The sequence below is a fragment of the Montipora capricornis genome, chromosome 8, assembly GCF_036669925.1.
Source record: "Montipora capricornis isolate CH-2021 chromosome 8, ASM3666992v2, whole genome shotgun sequence".
In the NCBI taxonomy this organism is placed as follows: domain Eukaryota; kingdom Metazoa; phylum Cnidaria; class Anthozoa; order Scleractinia; family Acroporidae; genus Montipora; species Montipora capricornis.
Genome location: NC_090890.1, coordinates 30,577,840 through 30,601,072, shown reverse-complemented (window position 1 = coordinate 30,601,072; position 23,233 = coordinate 30,577,840). Strand labels below are relative to the sequence as shown.

Genomic DNA, 23,233 nt, shown 5'->3' with positions numbered 1-23,233 from the left:
GTTCCCGTTCTGTTGCTAAATCAGCCTAGTATCAAAGACGGGTACAGGACGCATTATGCGCACTAAACTGGATAGTTCGTCCAGAAGTATTATGCGTCTTATACCTCTCTTTATACCAGACGAATTTAACAGACGCAGAAAAAGGTTTGCCCAAGTTCGTCCCAGATGGATTTATTCTTATATGGGTCGTCCCGTCTTTACACTAGACGAATAACGGTAATTTTACTGATAATCGAGCTATTTTCTAATAGTTCCATCCAGACCCTTGTCTTCTAAGCATTCCACGTTGAAATTTTAGAGGTAAACATTTTTGGGTCCGTCATTTGATCCAACATTCTTGATAGGTTTATGCACGGTTGCTTGCATAAAGCAGCGGGACCTTGGCCATCGTTCTGTTCCATAGTGGTCAGCGGATCGAAAACGAGCGCATGCCTATTCGTTGTCTAAAATGGCGGGAAATCTTATCGTGATCTTGAAAAGTTCGAAAACATGTCATGGTTGAGTTTTGGGTGATATTTCTCACCAAATCATGCCTTCTCAAGTAAGCAGTAGTGATTCGAACGATCTTGCCTCCAAGTATAATCATTTGTTGCAGCCAATCCGAGATCTAACGAAAAACTGGGACATTGATGTTGCCGCACAACTCGAGGAGTATCTGGCTGAGGTAAGGTTAGGATATGATTGCATTGCGTACGCGTGAGACAACTAAAATTTAGCTTAATACTTAAGCTTAAGCAGTGTTATAAGTCATCGCTTATTCGATCGCAAAGGAAAAGACGCATTTTTTTTTAATAAAGGCGTGACACTATGCATCCTGGATTTGCGAAGCGTGATGTTGCGTTATAGTATTTTAATTTTATTTGGAAGGCCGGCAGTTCGGTTATGCACTAGTCATTTGTTTCCCCCACCCCTTGACCCCCGGGGATGGGTAGGGAAATTACATTTGAATGGTTGTAAAGTAGGTGTATTTCCACTGGGGACTAGAGCAGACAAACACACGTAATTCCCCCACCCCTCTGTTCCTAAAAGATTCTGAGTCATCAAGGAAATGTTAGGGAGATAACCACAATATACAGTTCTTGCCAATTGTGTGTGCCACATGAACTATATAAGGAACGAAACAAAAAAAAAAAAGGATAGAAACAAGACAGGAATAAGCGACCAATAAAGAAAAAGTTTAGACATAATTGCTGTTCTTTTATTTTTTACTGCTGTAGTTTGCACTCTGGGCAAAACCAGACTTCTGGGGGTGTCCTCTTAAGTCCCACAAACTGGAGATGGAACCACTCATGCCTGAGGGGTAGGGCAGAGGAACGAAAATCTTGAAATTTCCCTACCCCCTAGAGGCGTAATTGTGGCGTAATCTCGCGTAATTGCCCTAGTAATTTCCCCATATGTCCCCACTATCCCCGGGGGTCGGGGGGTGGGGGAAACAAATGACTAGTGCATTAATTTGATCATATTCTTTTTTTTAGATTGAAAGAATTAAAATATCGTTCGATGGAGGCAAAACCAGCATGAATTTTGCTGAAGCAGCTCTTCTTATTCAAGGATCAGCTTGCATCTACAGCAAAAAGGTATTATCAACTTATAGCTGCAGTTGAATGTCAATTTTACACCAGTGAGAGGTAAACTTATTTTGAAGGTTGCCATCTGGATACGCACCTGCCATCAAAACAGGAGTGTAGCAGCTATGGTAACCTGCTATTGTTTGGCATTGTAAACAGCTTCTACTGTTTTTAAGTCTAAGTCATTGTTTCAATTGGTTAGTCTTTTGTTTTTGGCTATGGTAGCGAGCCAATCACATTAAATGTTAAGAGACCTGCTCCAACACCCAAGCAAGATGCTCCAACCCCATTTATGGGTCCAATCAGACTATAACTGGTAGGAATCTTTTTTCAAAGTATAAAAAGGATTGGAAAGGTTTTTCAAGGGGTTCAAACAAAGTATCCAAGGCAAAGGAATCCCATCTAATCTCAAAGGTAGAACTTTCTTCCTATCTATTAAGTTATTTGAGATGGGGAGGGGGGGGGCGGGGGGTTCAAAACTGTGACCTCTCGCAAGGTAGTCTGACTGATCTGAGGGGTTCACACCACTCCTGGAATTCTTGGAAAATTCCTAGATTCTGGAAAAGTTCTTCCAGGTCCCTGGAATCAACTCCTTAAAAATTCAATTTGGCATCAACTCCTGAAAAACTCCTTGCGTGTACCTGTTAATATTGGTTGTACATGCAGTATTAAAAAAAATCTATATTTTGAATAAATTTTTGTTCAAAAAAATGCTGTTTGTAATAAAAAGGCTGAGGAGCTAAAGCTTATTGATAATGAATTTAGATATTAAGAAAAAACGAATGAGGAAGCTATGAAAAAGTTTCTCTACGTACACTTTGACTTGGTAACTTGTTCCAAAGAAAAAAAAAGAGGAAAAAGTATCTGTTTTTGAAAATATCTAGATATATTTCGACTGGGTCTTAGAATACAATTTTTTTTGTGTAAGTTCACTGAATGCATTCACTGTTTTAGGTGGAGTATTTATATACATTAGTATATCAGACTTTGGATCTCATTGCAAGTAAAAAGTAAGTTGTTGTTTGACAATGATTTAGTGTTTCAAGCACAAATCATACTGCTTTTGGTGAATTGATTGAGAAGGTTTGTTGAGAGTAATCCTGTAAGATGTTGTGTATTAATTAACTAACTGAGATGCTCCAACAAATTAAAATCATAATTGTTTTACGGTTCTTTCATCAGAAGACTTCAGCAAGCGTCATCTGTTGACGATCAGGGAAAAGACAAAGATGCATCATTCAGAGATGATAGTGTGGAAGTACGTGAATACTAAGCCTCACTATTATAGAGTAATTTTCAATTGAGTGTCGAAAGTAATTAGCTAAAAACTTTGGTTTTTCTTTACTTTACTCAGTGATTGGTTCAAAGTTCTTGTGCCACCTTTTCAACCAATCAGAAGGGAAACCAAACCAATCGTGGCTCGAGCGTGCACATTTTCCCGTGCTTTGTGTCCGCTACATGTAATTACTTTGAGTTTTGATTGGTTTACTGGATTGTCTCTGTCCTTTTTGATTGGCCAAAGTAATTACTTTGGTTTTGGTTTTTAACGACACTCATTTGAAAACCGCTCTAAAAAAAACCTTTGTAAACATGCTTTAATGTTTTATTGCTACATGTATGTCGACTCTAAGTACCAGATTTAAATTACAGTCTGTAACTGTGAGAATGCACTATCAAATGCTGCTAGTTTGTTGGTTTGTAATCTGTTTCCGGCAGTTTCTGTCCTTTCTTCTCCTTTAAAACCAAAACTTGATTTAATACGAGGTAATTGATCTGATTTACTTTCTATTGTCTCTGGTTAGCAGTTGCCAATTTTTTTTTTTTTAATTTTGAGCCTTACATGTATTTTGTGAAGATAATAAATTCATTTTTCTGTGCATTTTAGTTTCTCCTTTTAGATGACATAAAAGAAGCAAAAAATATTGACTTGAAAGAGGATGAAAGTGATTCTCACAAAGAGGTAATCAGAAATGATTTGTTTTGCAGATATCACTTTGTCTCTCCCATCTCTCTTTTAATTTACAAACGTAATTAACATAATAGCTAGTGCATTTATTAATTTTGTGTGAAAGGAAAAGCCTTACAAGATCTGAGCAGTACTGTACTAGTGTACCATACATAAGGCTATAAAGGCCAATAAACTGTATGGCTTATAATGACTCAGTGCATGAGATATCTGTGTTAACAGTGTATGTTTTTCAGCAAGTGTATGTTGTGTCTGAATGCCAAGACCTGTGTTATTTCTTGCTACTTTTAGGGTTCACAAATTATTCCAAGGACTCCTCTTGTTTTGCTTCCTTTGGGGGAGAAAGATAAGGAAGATGTATTGTTAAGGTTTGCTACTTTAGTAGTTAGTTCAAATTTTCATTTTGTTAATGACCATTGTAAGTGGTGCTTTGACTCAAAATTTGTTTTTTTCTCATTTTTGACAGTCGCACTGGTGAAGTTCTGGGAAGTCGAAATGATTTTAAGGTAAGATACACTCACACTCCACTTACTCTAGATAATAAATAGTAGCCGTACACTTTAGCCCAGCCATGATTTCTTTGAAAAGTTTTTTGGAAGTCATGATCTGCTTCTACTGTACCGTCGATCCCCTTGACTTACAGCTGTTTCTGCCAAGGTACAGTAGCCTGTTTTTGAGACATCATCCCTATTATATCATTTGGAGGTAACTGTGCAGTCCAGTGGTTAGGGCACTTGGCTTGAGATCCGATCCCTGGTTCAAGACCTGTTCTGACCTCTCTGTGAATTTGAGCCTGTAGTCCCTGTTTTAACTTCTCAGCTGCACTTGTAAATAGCCAGCTGGTCTGCTTCCGGCCAGTCGGAATTCTTAATGGTTGTTGGTGATGTTGTTCTGTTCTGTAATTTCGTTGGTTGTGTTTCATTGGCCCTAAAAAGCCCCTATGGGAAGTGGTCAATTGAGTAATGGGCATGCATGTATGTATGCATAATATTATACCCAGCTGGCCTCTTTTTGTTGGAGAGAACAAAATACAGTACAAGTCAGAGATAAGCATCTGTGTTTACACATTGTTAACACATTTAAAATGCAAGTGCATTTGGAAACACATTTCCAAAATGCACCCCTGTATTGTAACTGTTAAGTATGTATGAGCTACATACTCAAAAATATTATGTATTATATGTGTATAATGTGGTTAATATTATTATTTGCTGACAGATGAACACTTGCAGAGTGCATGCATCTGGGACACTTCTGTTGGACTTGACTAATTTGCCACTGTTAGATAATTCCTTCAAGCCACTGCTATCATCAGCTTCTAAAGGTGGGTGAGGAAGGATTTCTTTTCTTGTGCGTGGTTTTGACCCAGGTGACCTCTGACTGAAAGCCGGGGCATTATGTGTATCATTTCCTTTTGTTTGCAAACCAAACAGGTGCCAGGTATGTTAATAATAATAATAATAATAATAATAATAATAATAATAATAATAATAATAATAATAATAATAATTAAAGCTGCCATCACCAAATGTTGTTTGAAGAAATGGGGGTGGAGTGATTCCAGCATATATCAAGGCTGCAGTCACTAACTTTTTAAAGAGGTGGGGAAATTGTTTAGTGGAGAAAACAGTGGATTTGTGGTGTTAACTCCATTGTTCCTCTCTTTAAGTAGGTGGGGATGAAACTTTAGGTATGTAGACAGGGAATCCTCTCTCCCTGGCCCTCAATGACTGCCTTGATGTATGCTTGTCCACCTACTTGCAATGTGAATCTAAAGTTACATTTTTGTTTCTGTTTTAGACCCAGAACCTGTATTTGATGAACAACATGCAAATCTTGACCCTGAAAATGAGGGAAACTTTGAAGTTGTGGATTTACCTGGTAGGTGTATTTTTGTTATATTTATGATTTTATCAAGAGCCTTGTAGATTTTCTGTGTAAAAGGCATGTACATACGTAGTTTGGAGATAGAATTTAATGTGTTAGTTAAAAATGGAATTTCTATAATTGACGTGAAGCTTAAGTGAAACCTATGATGAATGAAACAACTTGTACAGTATTCTAGTTTGTAGGAGCTTGTCTCAAACATAATATTATAAGTGTCGTAAATCATTGTGATAGGTGAAGGTACAAAAAATGTCAGTATTGCTTCCTCAAGTCAAACTTGATACAACACCGTGCAAAAGTAAGTTTATAGTCCCTTGAAAGTCAATCCTTGAAACTTGTTTCTCGATCCTTGATTCTTGAAAACTTTTGAAAAAGACGTTTTAGACGTTTTAGGGCTTTTGAGAAATTCTCAAGACTTGAGTGGAGAAAAAAAAAACAGTTTTCATGTGATTAATTTTTCATGCTTGTCAGGTCTAGTTTACAGGTTTTATCTTACTGACATACATGTAGCTTTCCATCTTTTTTCGCGTTCGTCACAAACTCTGGCAAGACCTGTAAATTTTCTTTGTTCAATTCCTGTTGAATTATTTCACGTTTTTTTGAAGGGTCTCGAAACTCGATCCTCGATTCTCTAAGCTTCAAAGTTGATCCTCGATTCTTGAAAACATTGAGGATCACGGATCGAGTTTTGAGTCAAGACTTTCAACTTACTTTTGCATGTTACTGTATGTGAGTCAGCATGCAGCTTTCATGTATCTTCCTCTGTGATTGAATATTTATGTCTGTTCGGTTTTGGAGGCTGTTGATAGATACAGATATTAGATAGGACTGAATTGTGTACTTTTTCAATAATACATTTATTGGTAATATTATATATAAATTTTACACTTGTTTCATGTACAAATTATTCACAACTGCCAAGAATAAAATTTTCTATTGACTCATTGACACCTCAATTGCCTTGGAATGCCCCCAGCTGATAAGTAAAACTGTCTGGCATTAGACAGCATAAAATCTGTTAAGTGTCACTCCCAAAAAAATCTCACAAGAGGTGGTTAAAGGGTGTAAATAATGATGAAGTACCGGTACGTTTAATAATGATTTTGTAATACAGTAAAAGTTGCCATAGACTTTTTTATACTAAAATATCATTTAATTTTATTACTCACGCAAAAACAACACAGAACACAATTTGTGGGCCAAGTTGGGCAGGGAATATGCCGGCAAGGCTTGGATGAAACCACCGACCAGAGGGACCGGATGAGGGGCCTCAGCACATGTCGCCACACCGAGGGGGTGCCTCATGTCTGTGCTGCAAGGTGGGCATGGTGGCTGGCATAATGTCCTGGGGCCAAGTTAACCCAGTCCAGCAGTAGAACATGCCCCCTCCCTCCAGCACAGGGCTGAAGGGGTGCCGCAGGCAGCAATTCCCCGCCCAAAGGCTGAGCAATGCGAGGGTTACCCTGTGCTGAGGCCGATCCTAAAGACCCCTTCTCCACCAAACTACAAGTGGTAAGGGGAGCCAGGCCCTTGTTGGCCCAAGGGGAGGACAAAGACCGATCAAGAAATTTGGGGGAGTGGGCTGTAGAGGATCGGACCCGCGTAATAAAGTCCTATAATCATGTAATTCATAACTAGATTTTTTATTTTTATTTTGTGGAGGAAAAAGGGAATAAAAGTCAAATCTAAAGAATATTAACTAATAACAAGTATAAAACCCCATAGCGTCCAAGTCCCAAGAGACAGCAAGTGTTCTCAAGCGGCTGTACGGGTAAAGAGACAACAAAGTTATTAGTGACTAAAAGTTGAATCTAAAAAATATAAACTAATGACAAGTATAAAACCCCGTAGCGTCCAAGTCCTAGACTTAATAGTTAAAAATAATAATTACATATTCAGTATACAAACATCATTACACTTAAGGATAAAATCAATCAATATGTAGGGTTGACGCACATGGCCAGGATGAAGGAACATTAATCTTTCTGTATACAGTGTCGGAAAGAGGGTGTGGAGTGAGGTGGTCTTTGTAAAAAACCCTACAAGACCTGTCAGCTTCATGGCCTGACTAATTAATGGAAAATTTTAATGGTTTGGTGGCAGCTGTGGAAATGAAATTTGACCTGCTGGAATTCCTTGTTGACATCCTGCCTTACAAACTTTATCTGGAAGCCTGATTAAAACTCTTTGATTGTTGTTACTCATGTTTCTTTTGCCTTATTCATAGTGTTTAATCCTTTCACTCCCGAGGGGTTCCCCATTGACAAGTGGCCCTTACGAGAGTGAAAGGGTTAAAGACATGATTGGTCATTTCAAGCAAGACGTTTTACATGTAGTTTTTCTTCATTGGTTTTTAGCTGTTGACGATGACTTTGAAGAACCAGAATTAATGGATGACAATGATTGTACTGGTGAAAATAGGCCTGGAGAAAATGATATTGAGAATGAACAGGTGCAAATGAAGAGTTTAACTGTGAAACTCCCAAAACTGTAAACAGTAGAAGTGTTTATAAAATTTATTTTCTTGCAAGAAAAATGCTATTATTAAAAATGATGAAACGATAATATTTATATATTTACAAATCTGTAAACAGAAAGCAGTAATATTATTAATTAAATTTTGCAGTGTAGAGGTTTGCTACTTGTCTTGAGCTATTATTTTACATGTATTTATCATGCAAAAAAATGGCATTCCTAAAATGTTCTTGTGATTAGATATTCTCTTCAAATACGTAGCTTTGTTGAATGCAATTTTTATTTTACCATTGCTTTGTAGGAGAGACAAGAAGAAAGGAGAGCATTAAGAGCTAGGGGTACGCCGCAGTTTGCTACAGTAAACAACTTACCGGTGAGCATTAAAGTTTACCTGTCATTTGTGAACTATACCATCAATTTGTATAATGTGGGCAGTTACATGTTCTTTCATTCCGGGGGACTTTCAAACACTCTGGATGCACATGGGTATAAAGATCTTTGAAGCTTAGTTACATTGTAGAGAATAGTATTTTTGCAACTATAATGTCACATTCATTTTATGGGACTCTAACACCATAATCCATGCCTTATCATTGTAACATTGTTTGCCAACCAAACATTTAACTGGCAGTGCTGTTGGTTAACCATATTCATTGAGCATTACATTAAGCAAAATAATATGTTGTTTCTACATCATCCAACATAAGACACTAAATAATGAGTTGAGCCCCAATTTTGCTTTAAAGTTATGAACCTTTTAGTGAGACAAGAATAATACAACATTCCACTGTCTGGATGACCTAGTTACCATATTTACCGGATACAGGACGCGCCTTATTAATCACTCACTCACTGTTCCCATTAAGCCTTTAAACACCCAAAACCGGCCTAAACCAGCCAGACTTAGTATTTTACTCTGTCTAACGCCAGACGATTTTACTTGTCAATGGGAAACCTCCAGGAGTCAATGGGTTAAACTTTCAAACTTGATGGCATTTATGTCACCCAAGTGAAAATCTCAAATAGAGGAATTACATGTATTGGTTCAACTCGTCGCTATAAGTTATATGCTATCTCAACTGAAGATTGTAGTGTAAATCAAGAACAATGGCAGAAGGAAATTCAACTAGAATTTAGAGAACACCCTTTAAATCCTGTTGTTAGTAGTACTTTTAGTTGTACAATGTTAAGAGTTAGAGGCCATCATTACGAACAAGTCATTGGTGTGAGGCCACCATTTAGAAATCGCAGTAAGGGGAAGACTGGGACGAGTTTAACATATAAGATGGCGGCAAAGGATCGAAGAACCATCCATGCACAAGGTTTATAGGACACAACCTTAAGTTTAGCTCACTTTTAGGGCCAACAAGCAATTTCTTTGAGAAAAAATGCTGTACCTTATAAACGAAAAACTGTGGTAGATGAGGCACTAGTGTTCTGTGCAGAGGATCATGGGTTTGGTCATCCAGCTAGATCAGTAACCTACATAGTTCTTAAATATAAAGTAAAAAGAAAGTGCTGCCCTTTCTTTGACATCTGGTTAAGTTTCTAACCTACATTGTACTTCTCTAAGGAAAGCAAACTGCAGCCTTTTACCTTCTCAGAACCTTTGTTTTCATTATAAACACTTATGCAGTGGCCTTGGAACACATTAGAACTCAAACATTGTTGGCTAAATTGATGGATTGAAATAAAGGCATACAGTTGTGGATTCTCATTGTGCTTGTGTTTTATTTCCAATAGTTTTAATTGTCTTTCACAGGTTAAAGATCCCTGGAAATTGTTGGATCCATATGACCCAGGTGTTTGGAAAGACAAACCTTCAAAGAAAGGTTAATTTGCTGCTGTTGTTCTTGTGAAGTTAAGCATACACGTACTACTTTTGTCAATCAACAAACTTTAAAATGAAAGGCATCAAGTTTAAGGATGTGGTTGCGCCAATGTGGCCTGGGTTTGATTCTCAGACTTGGCGTGATATGTGGGTTGAGTTTGTTGGTTCTATTACTCTGCGCCGAGAGGTTTTTCCCTGGGTACATTGTACTTTGGTTTTCCTCTCTCCTCAAAAAGCAAATTTTTGATTTGATTTGCATTAATTTGTTGATTTCAGTTTACAGTATCCCCAATTAGTGCTCCAGCACTAGCAGACAAGACACTTATAGAAAGTTCCTTTCCTTTTTCCTTCATGAATTCACCACCAGAAGCTGGCATCCAATTTTTATTAGTTTAATCTAAAAAAGTAACAAGTAATTTATTAGCTTTAATCAATAATTTTTCTGTGCAAACTCTGTTCAATCAATATTAGGATTTTTGGCACTAATTTCTAGGACTTCGTTTAGCCCATGTCATGAGACTGAACAAAATCTACAGGTGGTTAGTAGAGCAGGTCAGCTCAGCCTTATAGTGTTTTAGGATCAACAGGTTCATGTGAAGTTTATTTTGTGGTATTTGTCCATCAAGTGTTCTCTGCTAGGAGAGGTCTCTTTCTTTTTGTGTTAGCTTGGCTGACGAGTACAGGAAAAAAAAACCTCTGCCGTGGGTCAAGACTCATGCACATGCAGCGCTTACTTAGAGACCGAATCCTCACGTGATATTTTATGTTGTGTGCTAACTTTAAACACAGCGAAATTAATGTAAAGAATGTGCGGGACACAGTCAGCAAACATATCATGGGGCATGCGGTTTGAAGATGCTGTCCAAGGTTGTGGATAGTGGTTGGATTAAAGTGAGTTTCAACCCATGGCAGAGGTCTCTTTCCTGTACTCGTCAGCCCAGCGAACACAAAAAGAAAAGAGACCTCTGCTAGCAGGGAACATCAAGTGTTTTCACCAACACGATTGATGGCCATAAAAGGTGCTAATTGAATTTAAGTCTAGTGTTTGGGATTATTTGTGTAGGTAATTGCATGATTTGGAGTGCAATTTGGAATAAATAAGCACTTATAAGTACATATTATTTTTTCAAAGACAAGCAAAATTGCAATTTGTAGTCTTATTTATTCCAGATTGCAAAAGAAAGATCATATGAAATGATCACTTATTTATAATACACATGAAAAAATTCAAGATGGTTCAGGGTCCCAAATTAACTTTATTATATGGGCGACAACTGGCGACAGGATAAAAATTTAAGTCACCAGATGCAAATTGTGGTTGCCAAAAAATTTCTCCTGAAAATGCACGTATTGAACTACATTATGGAGACTATAAAGCAACGACCGCTCCGTCATGTGTATGTCTCAAGCATTATTTTTTGCTAAGTTTCGAAAGCGGACATTTTGGAGAGATAATGTTCCTGACCTGGAATGTTATGAAGAAGTCCATCTGCCCATTTGTTGAAAATTTCAGCCACAGAAACACCAGTCACGTTCTGTCGCACACGAGCCGCAATTTTATTACTGTGCTACATTCCTTGCACCAGTCCCTCAAATCGCTCTACTGAGTCGCAGTTTTACCTATGGAGGTAGTTAACGGGAAAACTCCTTTCATTTTTATTTCAAAAACATCGGCAGGATAAAAAGTAAGACACTTGTTGGCAAACGGCTCTGAACTTAATAGTAGGTCGCCCACTGTTGACCAACTGTGAAATACTGGTCGCCAGTACTCAATTTTTCGTCGCATTGGTGACCACGAAGGCGCAATTTCGGACCCTGTGGTTAAGCAGAAGGAACGCATCAGGGAAAAATTTTGCCATCCAGGGCTTGTGTTTGATTCAAAACAAAAAAATTGATTGGTTCTTACCAAATCCTCTTGTTTATTAGCCAATCATAATCCAGAATTTCAATGTGTAATTTACACTGGTGTTACATTGAACTGCACTGCTCTTACAGGGGGGGAATGTAATAACACAAGCTACATAATTTATATCAATTTCCCATTAACCTTGGTGCTCTGCACTCCTTCAGGTAAACCTTTTAAGAAACCATCGTCCTTAGTGTCACAACAGAAGAAGAAGAGGAAGCGACAAGAAATAAAGAAAGAACCAGTTCTTATCCCTATTAACCAATTTATATCTCAAGCATGTATGCAAAATTCTATTCATTAAGTTGATGTTTGCTTTTGATGATAAATAGATAAAATAATAATATTTTTTAATTTCATTCAATTTGGGTTAGTATATATCTTTAAAGAAACAGAGATCTCTTAGTAACCCTGTCACTTGTTTTTCAGACCAGCAGCCTTAAAATATCCTATAGGCTCATGGCACTGGATTTGCATTGAGAGTCTTGCTTGCTAGGCAAGGCTAGCCTGTGAGACAAGAGTTGGGGATTTTGTTGGCTTTAAGGACGGTGCCTACTAATTCAAAGATATTTTTGTGCGGTTTACTGAATATATGCGGAAAAAGCAGACCTTAACAAGTGTTATTGAAATCCAAAAAGAAAATTGGGGGTAGCCACGCACTTTTCGAAGATAATAAATTAACAACATTTGTAAAAAGCTTTTAAATACAAAGCAATGTGGTGATCTTTTCCAAATTAAGCTTAACATTATCTCTGAAAAATGCTTGGTTACCCCCAGTTTTCTTTTTGGATACCAAGAGAACTTGCTAAGTTCTACTTTCTCCGCATAGTTTTGAACCATGCAAAAATATCCCTGTATTAATAAGCACCACCCATAGGAAATCCGAGTATCTCCAGATGCGCAGAACGTATGCGCAATAACAATAGTAGGCACCGCTTAACTAGGGGATTTTATGGGCATGTAATGCCCATCAATATTACTTACCATTAAAATCATGGCCATTAATTTTGATGAGCTTGGGAACTGGTGCCTTAAAAGTTAGTGGGAATGTGCCTGTTGGGATCCAGGCATGGTGGAGTGGCACTGGCACTGTCACACTGGAATACAGGCCAGTGGCAAAACACTTATCTGACCAGATACTTACATGTGTACCTCCCTCATTGACCAAGTAACCTCAGTGTGGGAAAGGAGGACCTCAATGAATCTGCAATGATTCACAAAAATGGCCTACAAAAATTAGCAAAGTTTGCATGGCCACAAGCAAGCAAGCCCTAATGAATTCCAGGGCACCCCCAAAATAGACGCAACCCATGCATTTGGCACAAAAAGGCTGCATGCCACATTGGTTTGAAATTAACCTTGCCTAAATTACATTTAGCCTCATGCATTAGACACATTACAAAATGGTGAACAAGCAGAGTGAAGCATGAAAAGCACTGGTTAAAAATCTAATTCCTTTGCTGGATGGTATTGTATTCTACATTATTAAATATAGTGGTTAACAGCTGTGGAAGCGTGAGTGGGGTTGTCAAACCATATCACACTTGCTACAAGCCTTCATGTTTTCTTAGACATCATTTTAATCAATAGTTTTCATCCATCTGGTGAGATTAGCTGGAAGTAAAAAAATTTTATTGGCTCTAATGACATCCTTGCTTGTTTGTTTCACAGATTATTCTCATGCATCTAAAATGGTGAAGAACCCACTTAAAACACCAGCTTTTCCAGGTTTGTAAAGCTTAAGTGATATACAATACGCTATACATACATGTATTTGATTGACCAGTCCTCATAGGGGCTTTTCAGGGCCAATGAAAGTAAATGAACGAAATGACAGAACAGAACAACAACAACTGTTAATAATCCCACCTGGTCGGAGGAAAACCAGTTGGCTATTTACAAGTGCAGCCAAGACATAATGAACCAGGGACTACCAAGAGCAAATTCAATAGACCTTTTTGCAGATACGGCGGCCATTTTGATTTCTATTGTTTCAGAAGACATTATGGGATGCTCAGGGGGCAAATTAATTGTATTTGCCCCTGGGCATCCCATAATAGCTATTCGAAACAATAGAAATCAAAATGACCGCCGTATCGGTAGAAAGGTCTATTAGTGATCAGGGCCTGTTTCCCGAAAGTTCCGAAACTTTACAGGTCATTCTCAGGTGTCACAATTCCTTTTGTATATTGAGAACGGAGAGGATTTAAGTTGTCAAACTCCACGGTCCTGAAAATTTCAGGACTTCAATGGGATTTGAACCTGTGACCTCGTGATGGCGATGTGACACTCTAACCAACTGAGCCATGAAGCCACTGATGTAGGGAGCTGGTCATTTGTGGGTTCAAATGTTCTCATGATGAATAAATCAACAAACGAAATGATATATGAAACATTAATAATAATTATTATTATACCGTTAGACTGCTTCTCAGTTATTCTGTAACTGTTTACCCATTTCCAGTGCAAAATCTCATACTAGTACATGTATTAGAAAATTTTACTATTCAGTATCCAGTCATTCTGTAGTTGTACCAGACCAAATAAAAGGGTATGTTAAGGTATAAAAGTTATAGATTACAGCTGATATCACGCAAATGAAGACAATAAGAGATAATTCAGCGGAATGACCTTTGCGGGGTGGCCCGAGTTTGATTCCCAGACTCGTAGCCATATGTGGGTTGAGTTTGTTAGTTCTCTACTCTGCACCGTGAGGTTTTTCTCCGAGTACTCCTCAATAGCCAACACTTGACTTGCTTTGATTAATTGAAGGGCTGGATGCAAAAACCTAGTAAGTGACAATTTTGGTCGATTTTTAGTTTTACTCAAAAGTGTCCCCAATTAGTGCTCCAGTGCTAGAAGACTTGACACTTAAATAAAGTTTCTTTCCTTTTAACCTTGCACCCAAATGAAAGTTGTAGTATTCTCCTAGCCCAGTGTCATGTAAATACTCCCATGGGTTATCAGTGTTGACCCTTATACATCTTTCCTGGTAGAATTTGAATACTTATACTGGATAGAGTTCAGAAGACAGCAAAAAGTCCAAGCCAAGCAGAGACAACTTCTGGTAAAATATTAAACTCTTTTCTTTGATGTCTAGTTCTTTATTCCTGAAATACCCATAGGTTCTCTTACTGCAGATTAATTGAAGCATTTTTTGTAGTTTTTATACTATGCCTCGAATAGTACAAGCATTATCACTGATGGTCAAATTATCAGCCTATTATACTTTACAAACCACTTGACTTTGTGGTGCATTTTCCTGCTTGATTAAATTAATTGCCAGGAGATGTATGCTGTATAGTATAATAATAATTAAAATAATTGTACTTGAACTTCGTTTTCTCCTTGGTGTTTATACGTTCAAACCTGTATTAAGCGGACACCCTCTATAAAGCAGACAGCGGCACAAGTCCCAATTGTTTTACTTTATTTTATGGCCCTCGTTATGCTTAACATTTTAACTTGAGAAATCACACACTATAATGTGCTTAGTGAGAACCTTGAACTTGGCCAGTGTCTGAGGGAATAATTATGTTTTAACAGATTGGTCTGATTTCAAAACAAATCATTAAGCTTTTTTCTTTTTTTTTCAGTCCCAACTTGCAGTTGACGAAGAAATAGAAGAATTAAAATCCATTGTAGTTAAACCAGAAGAGGAAGATGGTGTAGCAAATGAAGAGCCAGGCTTTGGTAAAGGAAATTTATTTTTTATAATGATGAAGAGGTGCGATTTCTGCCATTTTGCCTGTTGATTAATCAATCAACTCCTTCCAGCATGTAATTTGGTGTTGTTTCCGAAATTTAGATGATGACCAAGTGGCTGCAGATTATGATGATGATGACTTTGTTGGTGGAGATGGTTTACCACTTGTAGAGGGAGATGTTCCTGCAACGATTGAACCGATGGGTAAGACATGGATAACATTAACTACCATAATCTTGGGCACTTGAAAATCCCATGTTTCAACAACTCCTGCCGGCCTATCAATAGCAGGACAATAATATCACCTAATCCTTTAATCCTGGCCAAAATGTTAGGGGAAAATCCATTTCATTCCCTCTTTTGGTAGTTTACTTAATGTTGTGTATAATTCCCACCTACATGTAGAACTATAGCCTTGAGAAGTTTCTTCCCACTTCTTCCTAACATAATAATGTTTAAGACCATTATCCTTACACAACATCAAATTTTTATTGTTTGACCTTGAAGACCTAGCTAACATTTTTCAGAGGTTGAGAGCTAGGGGAATCCAAAATGTTCTGGCCAAGATTGTACATGTAGTGTTGAGCAGAACAGAGATCGTTGTGGACAAAACTCGAATAGATGTTGACTGCTGCTTGTTTTCGTTAGGCTTGGTTGGTTTAGTACACAGACGTGGTTTAGTAAACAGATTTGGTTTAGTACACTGATTTAGACGTGCACACCTTGACTCACTGATGCTCTGTCTTTACTCTGCAGCATTTATTCAAAGGTGGTGAATTGTCACACTCTAAAAAGAAGTTACACTTTCCTAAACTTTACCTTAGTAGTTTAATGGCTCCCAGCTTACACAAGTCTTTATCTTTAAGAAAGTTATGACATTTTTTAATTTCGAAGACATGTTTCGATGTTTCGAAATTAAAAAATGTCATAACTTTCTTAAAGATAACGATTTGCTTTCTGCTGTCTCGACCTTTTGGTTCCATTACACAAGTCTCCTTTAGCACAGCGAAAAAGCATCTGAACAAGTAACAATAACAATAACAATAATCATATTCACTAAGACATACAACTTGGCTTTACTTTGTTATGTTCAGATGTCAATTATTAAAATTTTTTTACCTCCGTTCTCTCAGGATTAGAAGACCTAGCTGAAGGAGTTGTTGTATCAAGCTACGAAGAACTGGTTCGACAGTATGTGGTGAGTTTATAATTTTGCCTGGTCAGGAATTGGTGATGCAAATTTAGAAGGGGTGTTGATGATGTGGTGAGAGCACATGCCTTTGTGGTTCATGAACTCAAAGTTTTGGTTGATGTATGTCTCTTGGTACTTCAATTTTTCCCTTTCAAAAAAATGACATTCAATATAGTTATTGATCAGGCCCAAGTTGTTCAAGGTCTGGTTAAGTCACTATCAAACAGTTTCAATCCGTGGAAAGATTTCAGTATTTACTCATGCACACTCTAAACACATCAAAGTAAAGGCGTGTTTGAAAACCTCTGTCAGTGTTTAAGTGGGCTGGCTTTTAACTACAGAAAGACAATGGTTGCAAAGAAAGACTTTTAGTGAAGAGTCCTACAAAAAGTTTGCATGGATGGTTCTTTGGAAATCTGACATCACTTCAATCAGAAGGCACATTCGCAACTAGTCCCAGTCCTCTGTTGTGCGTTTCATTGAAAAACATGCAAACACTCTCAGGATGGGAGCCGTTCCATCATTTTTCGTAAACTGTAGCATGGAATTTCTATTTGAAGTAAAAATGGAACTGATATTTTGAAAATGTATCTAAGAGGGCCTCATGACGTCATCATTTTTTTGAGAAATAACTTTTTTGTCAAATCCATGCTACATGTACAGATTTTGAGTTAGAATGTTCTCATACTGTTGCATTAAAAATTTGTGAAAAACGTAGTTGACCTGCTGAGTTTTTAGGCATTTTCTGTTTTGGTCAGGTGATTTACCAAATATGGTTGTGAGTTGAACCAGACAAAGAAATGTTAAATAGAACACACTCGGCAAAAAAGGATACCTGTAGAGTTAAAGGGACTCAAGAAATGACTGTTTGAAGGAGTCCATAGCAACGGTTTGGTAGTTAAGTGCTACCCCCCCCCCCCCCACCCTTAATGCGAAGTATAGTTTACACTCTGGATAGTAACTTGTCCACTGGATAAAGTTATCTGGCCTTTGAACAACTGGAGTCTGGTCTTAATTTGACCACCCCCCCCCCCCCCACCCTCCCACCCATTAGTGAACAAGAGCACTTGGACCTATGCTCGATTACCACCGCTGTTTCGGGAAATGAGCCAGCGCTCACTCCCGAAATCTCGGCTGGACGCGTGAGGTGAGCCATTGTTAATCTCCGCCAATCAGAAACTCGCCTGCAGAAATCCGTCTGGCATAAATTATATGTTTTGGCTGCGAAGGTATTCTTTCACCCGGCCTGTTCGAGGTTTACAGTGCTTTTAAGGTAGGAAACATCCAAGATTGCGACAACGGAAAGTGTTCAAGAAGCTGGAGAATGGGAATTGTGTCGTTTTCTACAGCCTGAGTTCGCAAACTTCACTGATTTTCCAGTTGGCGCCAAGGTCAAAATACGGCTTTCAAATTCATTGCTTTTGCAATTTTCTCCTCATACTTCGCTAATGTAAGAGCAAGTAAAATTGCTCAAGATCAATTGAAATTACTGCTGAGTTTATTGGTGGCAAAAGGAGGGGGCTGATGAAGTCGACTGAGAGCTAAAGCAGCCGAAGATTTCGTTCATGATTCGCTAGTTGAATTCAAACTCACATTGATCATTTAACCACAAACTCAAGCTCGTATCATCTGGAAACTTCGAACAGACGTTTTAAGCATTGTTATGTAATTTCTGTTTTCTTAAAATCAGTGTTTTTGGGATGTCTAATGCTATTTCCCCGAAACTATTAACTCGCATAAATTACATTTTAAATTTACGTCACAGACACAATCTATCGCTCACGCGTCCAGCCGTCTCTTCTCGGGGAGGATACCCGAACTCGAGTGAGCGGCGGAAATCGAGCCTAACTTGGACCTTGCTATGTCAACTTAATGTCATTTTTTGGCACAGTGGTGGACTGAAAAATGTCCAAATACGATAGAGAATTTATCGTCAGAACCCAATAATTACATCATTGTACTGAAGATCACCCAAGACATGTAAAATATAGATGACTTCTCACAGTTACAACCTGTAATCCTTTGCACAGGATGGCTACCTCATCGAAGCACAACAGTATGCCCAGGAAACAGATTTAAGCAGGAGAGTGCGCAACTGGGAAGACAGGATACTTCCAATTTGATCTGCAGAGGTAGACTGATAAATGTTTTCACATGTCATGCATTTACAGCTGTATAACTTGACTAAAACATGATTACTGTAAGTCTTTGTGGTTTTGTTCCTAGGAGACACATCGTCCTTTTGACATTCATAAATATGGTGAAGAAATAATGACATCATTTAAAGGTATATAATTTTAATGAGAAATGTCCAGAAATGGGCTTACTAATTTGCGAAAGGAAACAAAACAAAACGAAATTAAATTGAAAATGTGCAATACACCTTAACTTGTCAGAGATTCCCACTTTTTCATAGCCCCAAGTCCCAGTGTTCCAATCACTCATTACTGCGCAACATTTTGATCCTTTTTGCAAAAATTGATTTTGGTCACATTGCAATCTTTCGTACCAGATCAAAATTTTGTAGGCAGGTACAAAACAGATCACAGGTCATTGTTTTACCAATACAGAAACAACCCTAAAAAACAAAACAAAACAAACAAACAAATTTGGACAGCGGGCTGTGGACATGACTGCCCAGATGCTGTCACGATCTGTTGCTTCAATTTCATAAGCCACATTCAACTCAGAAAAACGAATTCTATGGGGTGAATAGAATTGCACGCACACAATGAAAGACCATCTGAAATGTCCCAATGTTGCGTGTTCAGCAAAGATGGTGGTCGATCAGCGATTATTTTCCTTTGCAAGCCAAACTGCCTCCAGCTGAGAAAAGGCCGTGTAGTATTAACACACTTTTTTCATGTCATTTCAATGGGTTCCCCATTGACGAGTAAAATCATCTGGTGTCTGGCCGGTTTGGGTGTGAAAGGGTTAATGGGGACCCATTGACTAGCAGGGAAATTGAATCAATGGTTGATATATTTTGTAAATATTTTGGTGGTTAATTTTGTGAAGGCCCAGGCACAAACAGGGGTTGGGATGGAAACTCTATGGGGTCAAGAAAGATTAATGGTGGATTTACCTTGAGTTTTTCGATTTAGCCATAGAGAATTTTCCAATTAGAAGAATGGATATACAGTTATTGATTTAAAAAAGGAAAGAAAAGGCGTGATTTGTGTTTAACAGTACAAAGCCTAAATTCTGTAACAGATGAAGTTTTGAAAACTTGAGAAACAAAAACAAAACAGGGGCAAAATTAGTCTTATGCACTGCATGTATGGAGTGAGAGAGAGAGAGAGAGCCCAATAACATCAATATCAATTATTATCAAAATTAATACTGCTAGCTTCCTTCTGCTAGATTTACTGAAATCATGTAATAAAAAGTGATAAAAAAATATGTCTTTGCTTTTTCAGAAAAGTCCAATCAAGCTTTCAGAGAACTGGCACATGGAAAAGTACTGTTTGCATATTCCTTTGGTTAAAATTTTAAGAGTCAACTTGTTCATCCCAAATGAAGTCAAATTGCAGGCATCTGAACTGTTTTCAATATAATTTATCTTGCAGGAAACATTTGAAATCTGCAGGCTATTCTTAGCAACACTACAGCTAGTAAGATGAAAGATATTTTTAAATATCCACTGTATAATTATTCAGGAAAATAATGAGAATTTAAACCTTCTTTCTTTCAAGTCTTTCTTGCTAATGGCAATCCCCATCGATAAAGTCTTTCTCTGATGGGTGTAAATCATTGTTTACATAAAATGCATCTTTTTGAGGGATCAGCATTTGCACATTGGCTGTGGTACTCACTCCTTCCTCCATTGTGGCCCAAGGCTTATTACCTCTCTCTGGGTTATTCTTCTTCCCCATCTCATCAATGCCTACATTTGGTTGGTTCTCCTCCCGATTAGTAGTGTTTGGGCACGCGTAGTTACATAACATTCAGTAATAATGTGAATTTTATTGCTGGTTACGTTATTATCTTTACAGGCAAACAATTACAATGTAGAAATCACTGCTGAGGGAATTGGAGAGAAAGCTGTTGACACAATGAAGCTAAGGCTTATGAAAGTAACACCCGGAAATCAGGCAATAGCGACCTTTAGAGGACATTTATCACCATGATGTTTTCACTTTAACAGCTAGGATTAAAAACTGCAAAAGCTTACATATCCATGGGACTAAAACAGAGGAGGCCCTCATACTTTGCATGGTGAGGGGAGGAGAGGGGGAAACAGCCCTGAGCCCTAATGCCCCTGTCATTTTTTTTTTTCTGTTTGTTTTAATCTCTGCGTCCCTGATTATGACCTCTGCAGAGGTTAAATGGAGGGTTTTGGCCATTATATTTTGATAAATAAATTTAATTAGCTTGCATAGCTGGCCCCTAAGAAATAAATTAAGCAGAGTTGCAAAGGGCTTCACCTATCTCCTCCTCGAAGATCTTAGTTGGGCAAAGTGAGGTTGTGCTGAATAACAGGTTACTGCTGTCTAAAAGTTTTAATGGTATTTTACCCGGATTAGGGCTCACTCTTCTTTCACTAGCCTCATTTGCTGACATTCCTTTGCCTTGTCATGCATTCTTTGCAGTGAGATTGCTCGAAGAGCAAAAAGAATGTCTCCAAAGAAGGCTACTTTTTGACAACTCTACCATTGAAGAGCTGAGACAGCAAAACACACTTCCCTACCTTTTATAGGGGTTGTGGTGCAATTTGCATTGAAAAAATTTATTTAACACAAGGATATTCATTGTTTGTTGCACTTTCACCCAGATTTGGGTAACTTTGGTAAGGTATTGAAATAGCAAAGTCAAGGGGTATAAAGTACTGTCCTCTTTGAGTTGTACTGAAATACTCGACAGTGGGTAAAAAAAAATGCTTGGGTTTTGGATCTCTGATTAGTGGTTTTGCAAAGAGCAAGTTCATATTTCTGTGAAAATGTGCATTGGAATTAATCGCTAGAGATTTTCAAAATTATTTATTAATTTTTAAATTTTACTAATAATCGTCATCCTGATCGGTAAACAAGTTTCTTTTTACCAGTCTTTCTATTTCTTACATGTACAGTTGTATTTTATATTAATCTCAATAGAACAGAATTAACCAGTCATGTGTACAAATTTGTAAAAATGTTTGATGGTGCTCTCTTCATCAAAGAAAAAATTATATGCCAATCCCAGGCAGGAGGGGAGCCAGAGGAAATTAAGCAAGAAATAAGCAGCACTGGCCATGATCCTCTTGATCAGCTGAAACATTAACTATTACTGGAGAATATTCCCTTGTATGGGAATTTAGGGCGCTTTCCATTTGACAGAACAGACCGGCCAGACCGGGCATTTGGAAGGACTAACTCTACAACGTATTCAAATTAACACACTTCAAGGATGATATATACTCCTCCAGAACAATGCGAGGGATTATCATGGAAGTGTTCCTTCAAATTGTTGCATTTTCTTTGCAAACTGACGGGTCTGGCCGGCCAGTTCTGACAAAAGGAATGGGAATGCGCCCTTAGTTTCCCCCAATCATACTCCAGTCATGCACTTTCTGTATTATTTTACTTTTCTTTCTTATAGCTAATCTATTTGTATTAGCATGACACCTTAAAACCTCAACCTGTGGCTTGTGTTGCTGGTGGGAGGCAAATAATGAGTGGAGAATGGGGACGGGTGCTGTGAAATCACAGTGCCCCTCCCCATTCTCCTCACGGCTTCATCGCTTGTTATTTGCCTCCTGCACCAACAATCCCACCAGCCACGCGTGCTACTGCCACTGCTAAAAGGTGGTCCAGCTGGGTTCACTGTGGTTGCATTTTTAAAATTTTTGCACACGCATGTAGGAGTCCCAACAGACATTAGGCTTATTTAGCAACAGAACGGGAACATCAGTGGCGACGGTGCATGCAGACAAAATACCAAGAAAAAATACCAATGAGAATTCAGAATAGAGTAGAATCCACTCATTTCTTTTCTATTCTGAATTCTCATTGGTATTTTTGCTACCCGCGATGTTGCCACTGCATTCCCATTCTGTTGCTCCATAAGTCTAATAATAGCATGAGGCGACCATCTTGAAATTCACCATATGCAAATCTCAGATTGTAAAATTAGCCTTAACTAATAGTAATCTAGTAATTCTGTATGTTGGGTCAAATGATGAATTATATTAAAGGCTAAGGATACTGCAAGTCCTTCACCAACAACTTGTGGATAGTCTCACTTCTCTGATTGCAGTTTTGATGGGCTCACCATCTTCAACAACACCCTTGGCCCTTTTGGAAATATGCACATTCATAGTGGGGGTCAATACCGTAATTTCTAGCAACCATTATTCAAGTTTGTGAGGTTTGACATAAACGCCTGGTGTCCATTATTCATCAACTTCCAGGTTTCTAAGTTGCCAATCCCTCAAGAAAGGTAAAAACAGTAGATGTGATAAAGAACTCATTGCAAAATTCATTATGTCTGCGGACTGGATCAGTTCCTCCAAATGATGAGTCTGACAAGTCCCAGTCAAAATAAAACAATAGTTGTCTGGTTGAACAACTTCTAGGTCCAATCAAAAACTGTGTCCCCTTTAACCCATTGATTCCCAGGGGTTCCCCATTGACGAGTAACATACTCTGGCGTTAGACAGAGTAAAATACTAAGTCTGGCCGATTTCGGCCGGTTTGGACATCAAAGGGTTAACCACCTTCAGGA

At 38.1% G+C, this 23,233-nt stretch overlaps 1 protein-coding gene across 1 annotated transcript; it reads left to right on the top strand.

The window, feature by feature from the left end:
- Positions 1 to 467: 467 nt before the first annotated feature.
- Positions 468 to 22,994, top strand: LOC138014395 (condensin-2 complex subunit H2-like). The gene is made up of 23 exons (XM_068861456.1): positions 468 to 664; positions 1,476 to 1,577; positions 2,523 to 2,578; positions 2,751 to 2,826; positions 3,454 to 3,528; positions 3,826 to 3,902; positions 4,001 to 4,040; positions 4,753 to 4,858; positions 5,335 to 5,415; positions 7,779 to 7,873; positions 8,198 to 8,269; positions 9,659 to 9,728; positions 11,798 to 11,914; positions 13,305 to 13,361; positions 14,630 to 14,700; positions 15,230 to 15,326; positions 15,442 to 15,543; positions 16,473 to 16,537; positions 18,562 to 18,663; positions 18,758 to 18,818; positions 19,951 to 19,991; positions 20,101 to 20,145; positions 20,527 to 22,994. The coding sequence occupies exons 1-19, from the start codon at positions 530 to 532 to the stop codon at positions 18,652 to 18,654; spliced, it is 1,587 nt and encodes a 528-aa protein (XP_068717557.1). The 5' UTR covers positions 468 to 529; the 3' UTR covers positions 18,655 to 18,663; positions 18,758 to 18,818; positions 19,951 to 19,991; positions 20,101 to 20,145; positions 20,527 to 22,994.
- Positions 22,995 to 23,233: the final 239 nt, after the last annotated feature.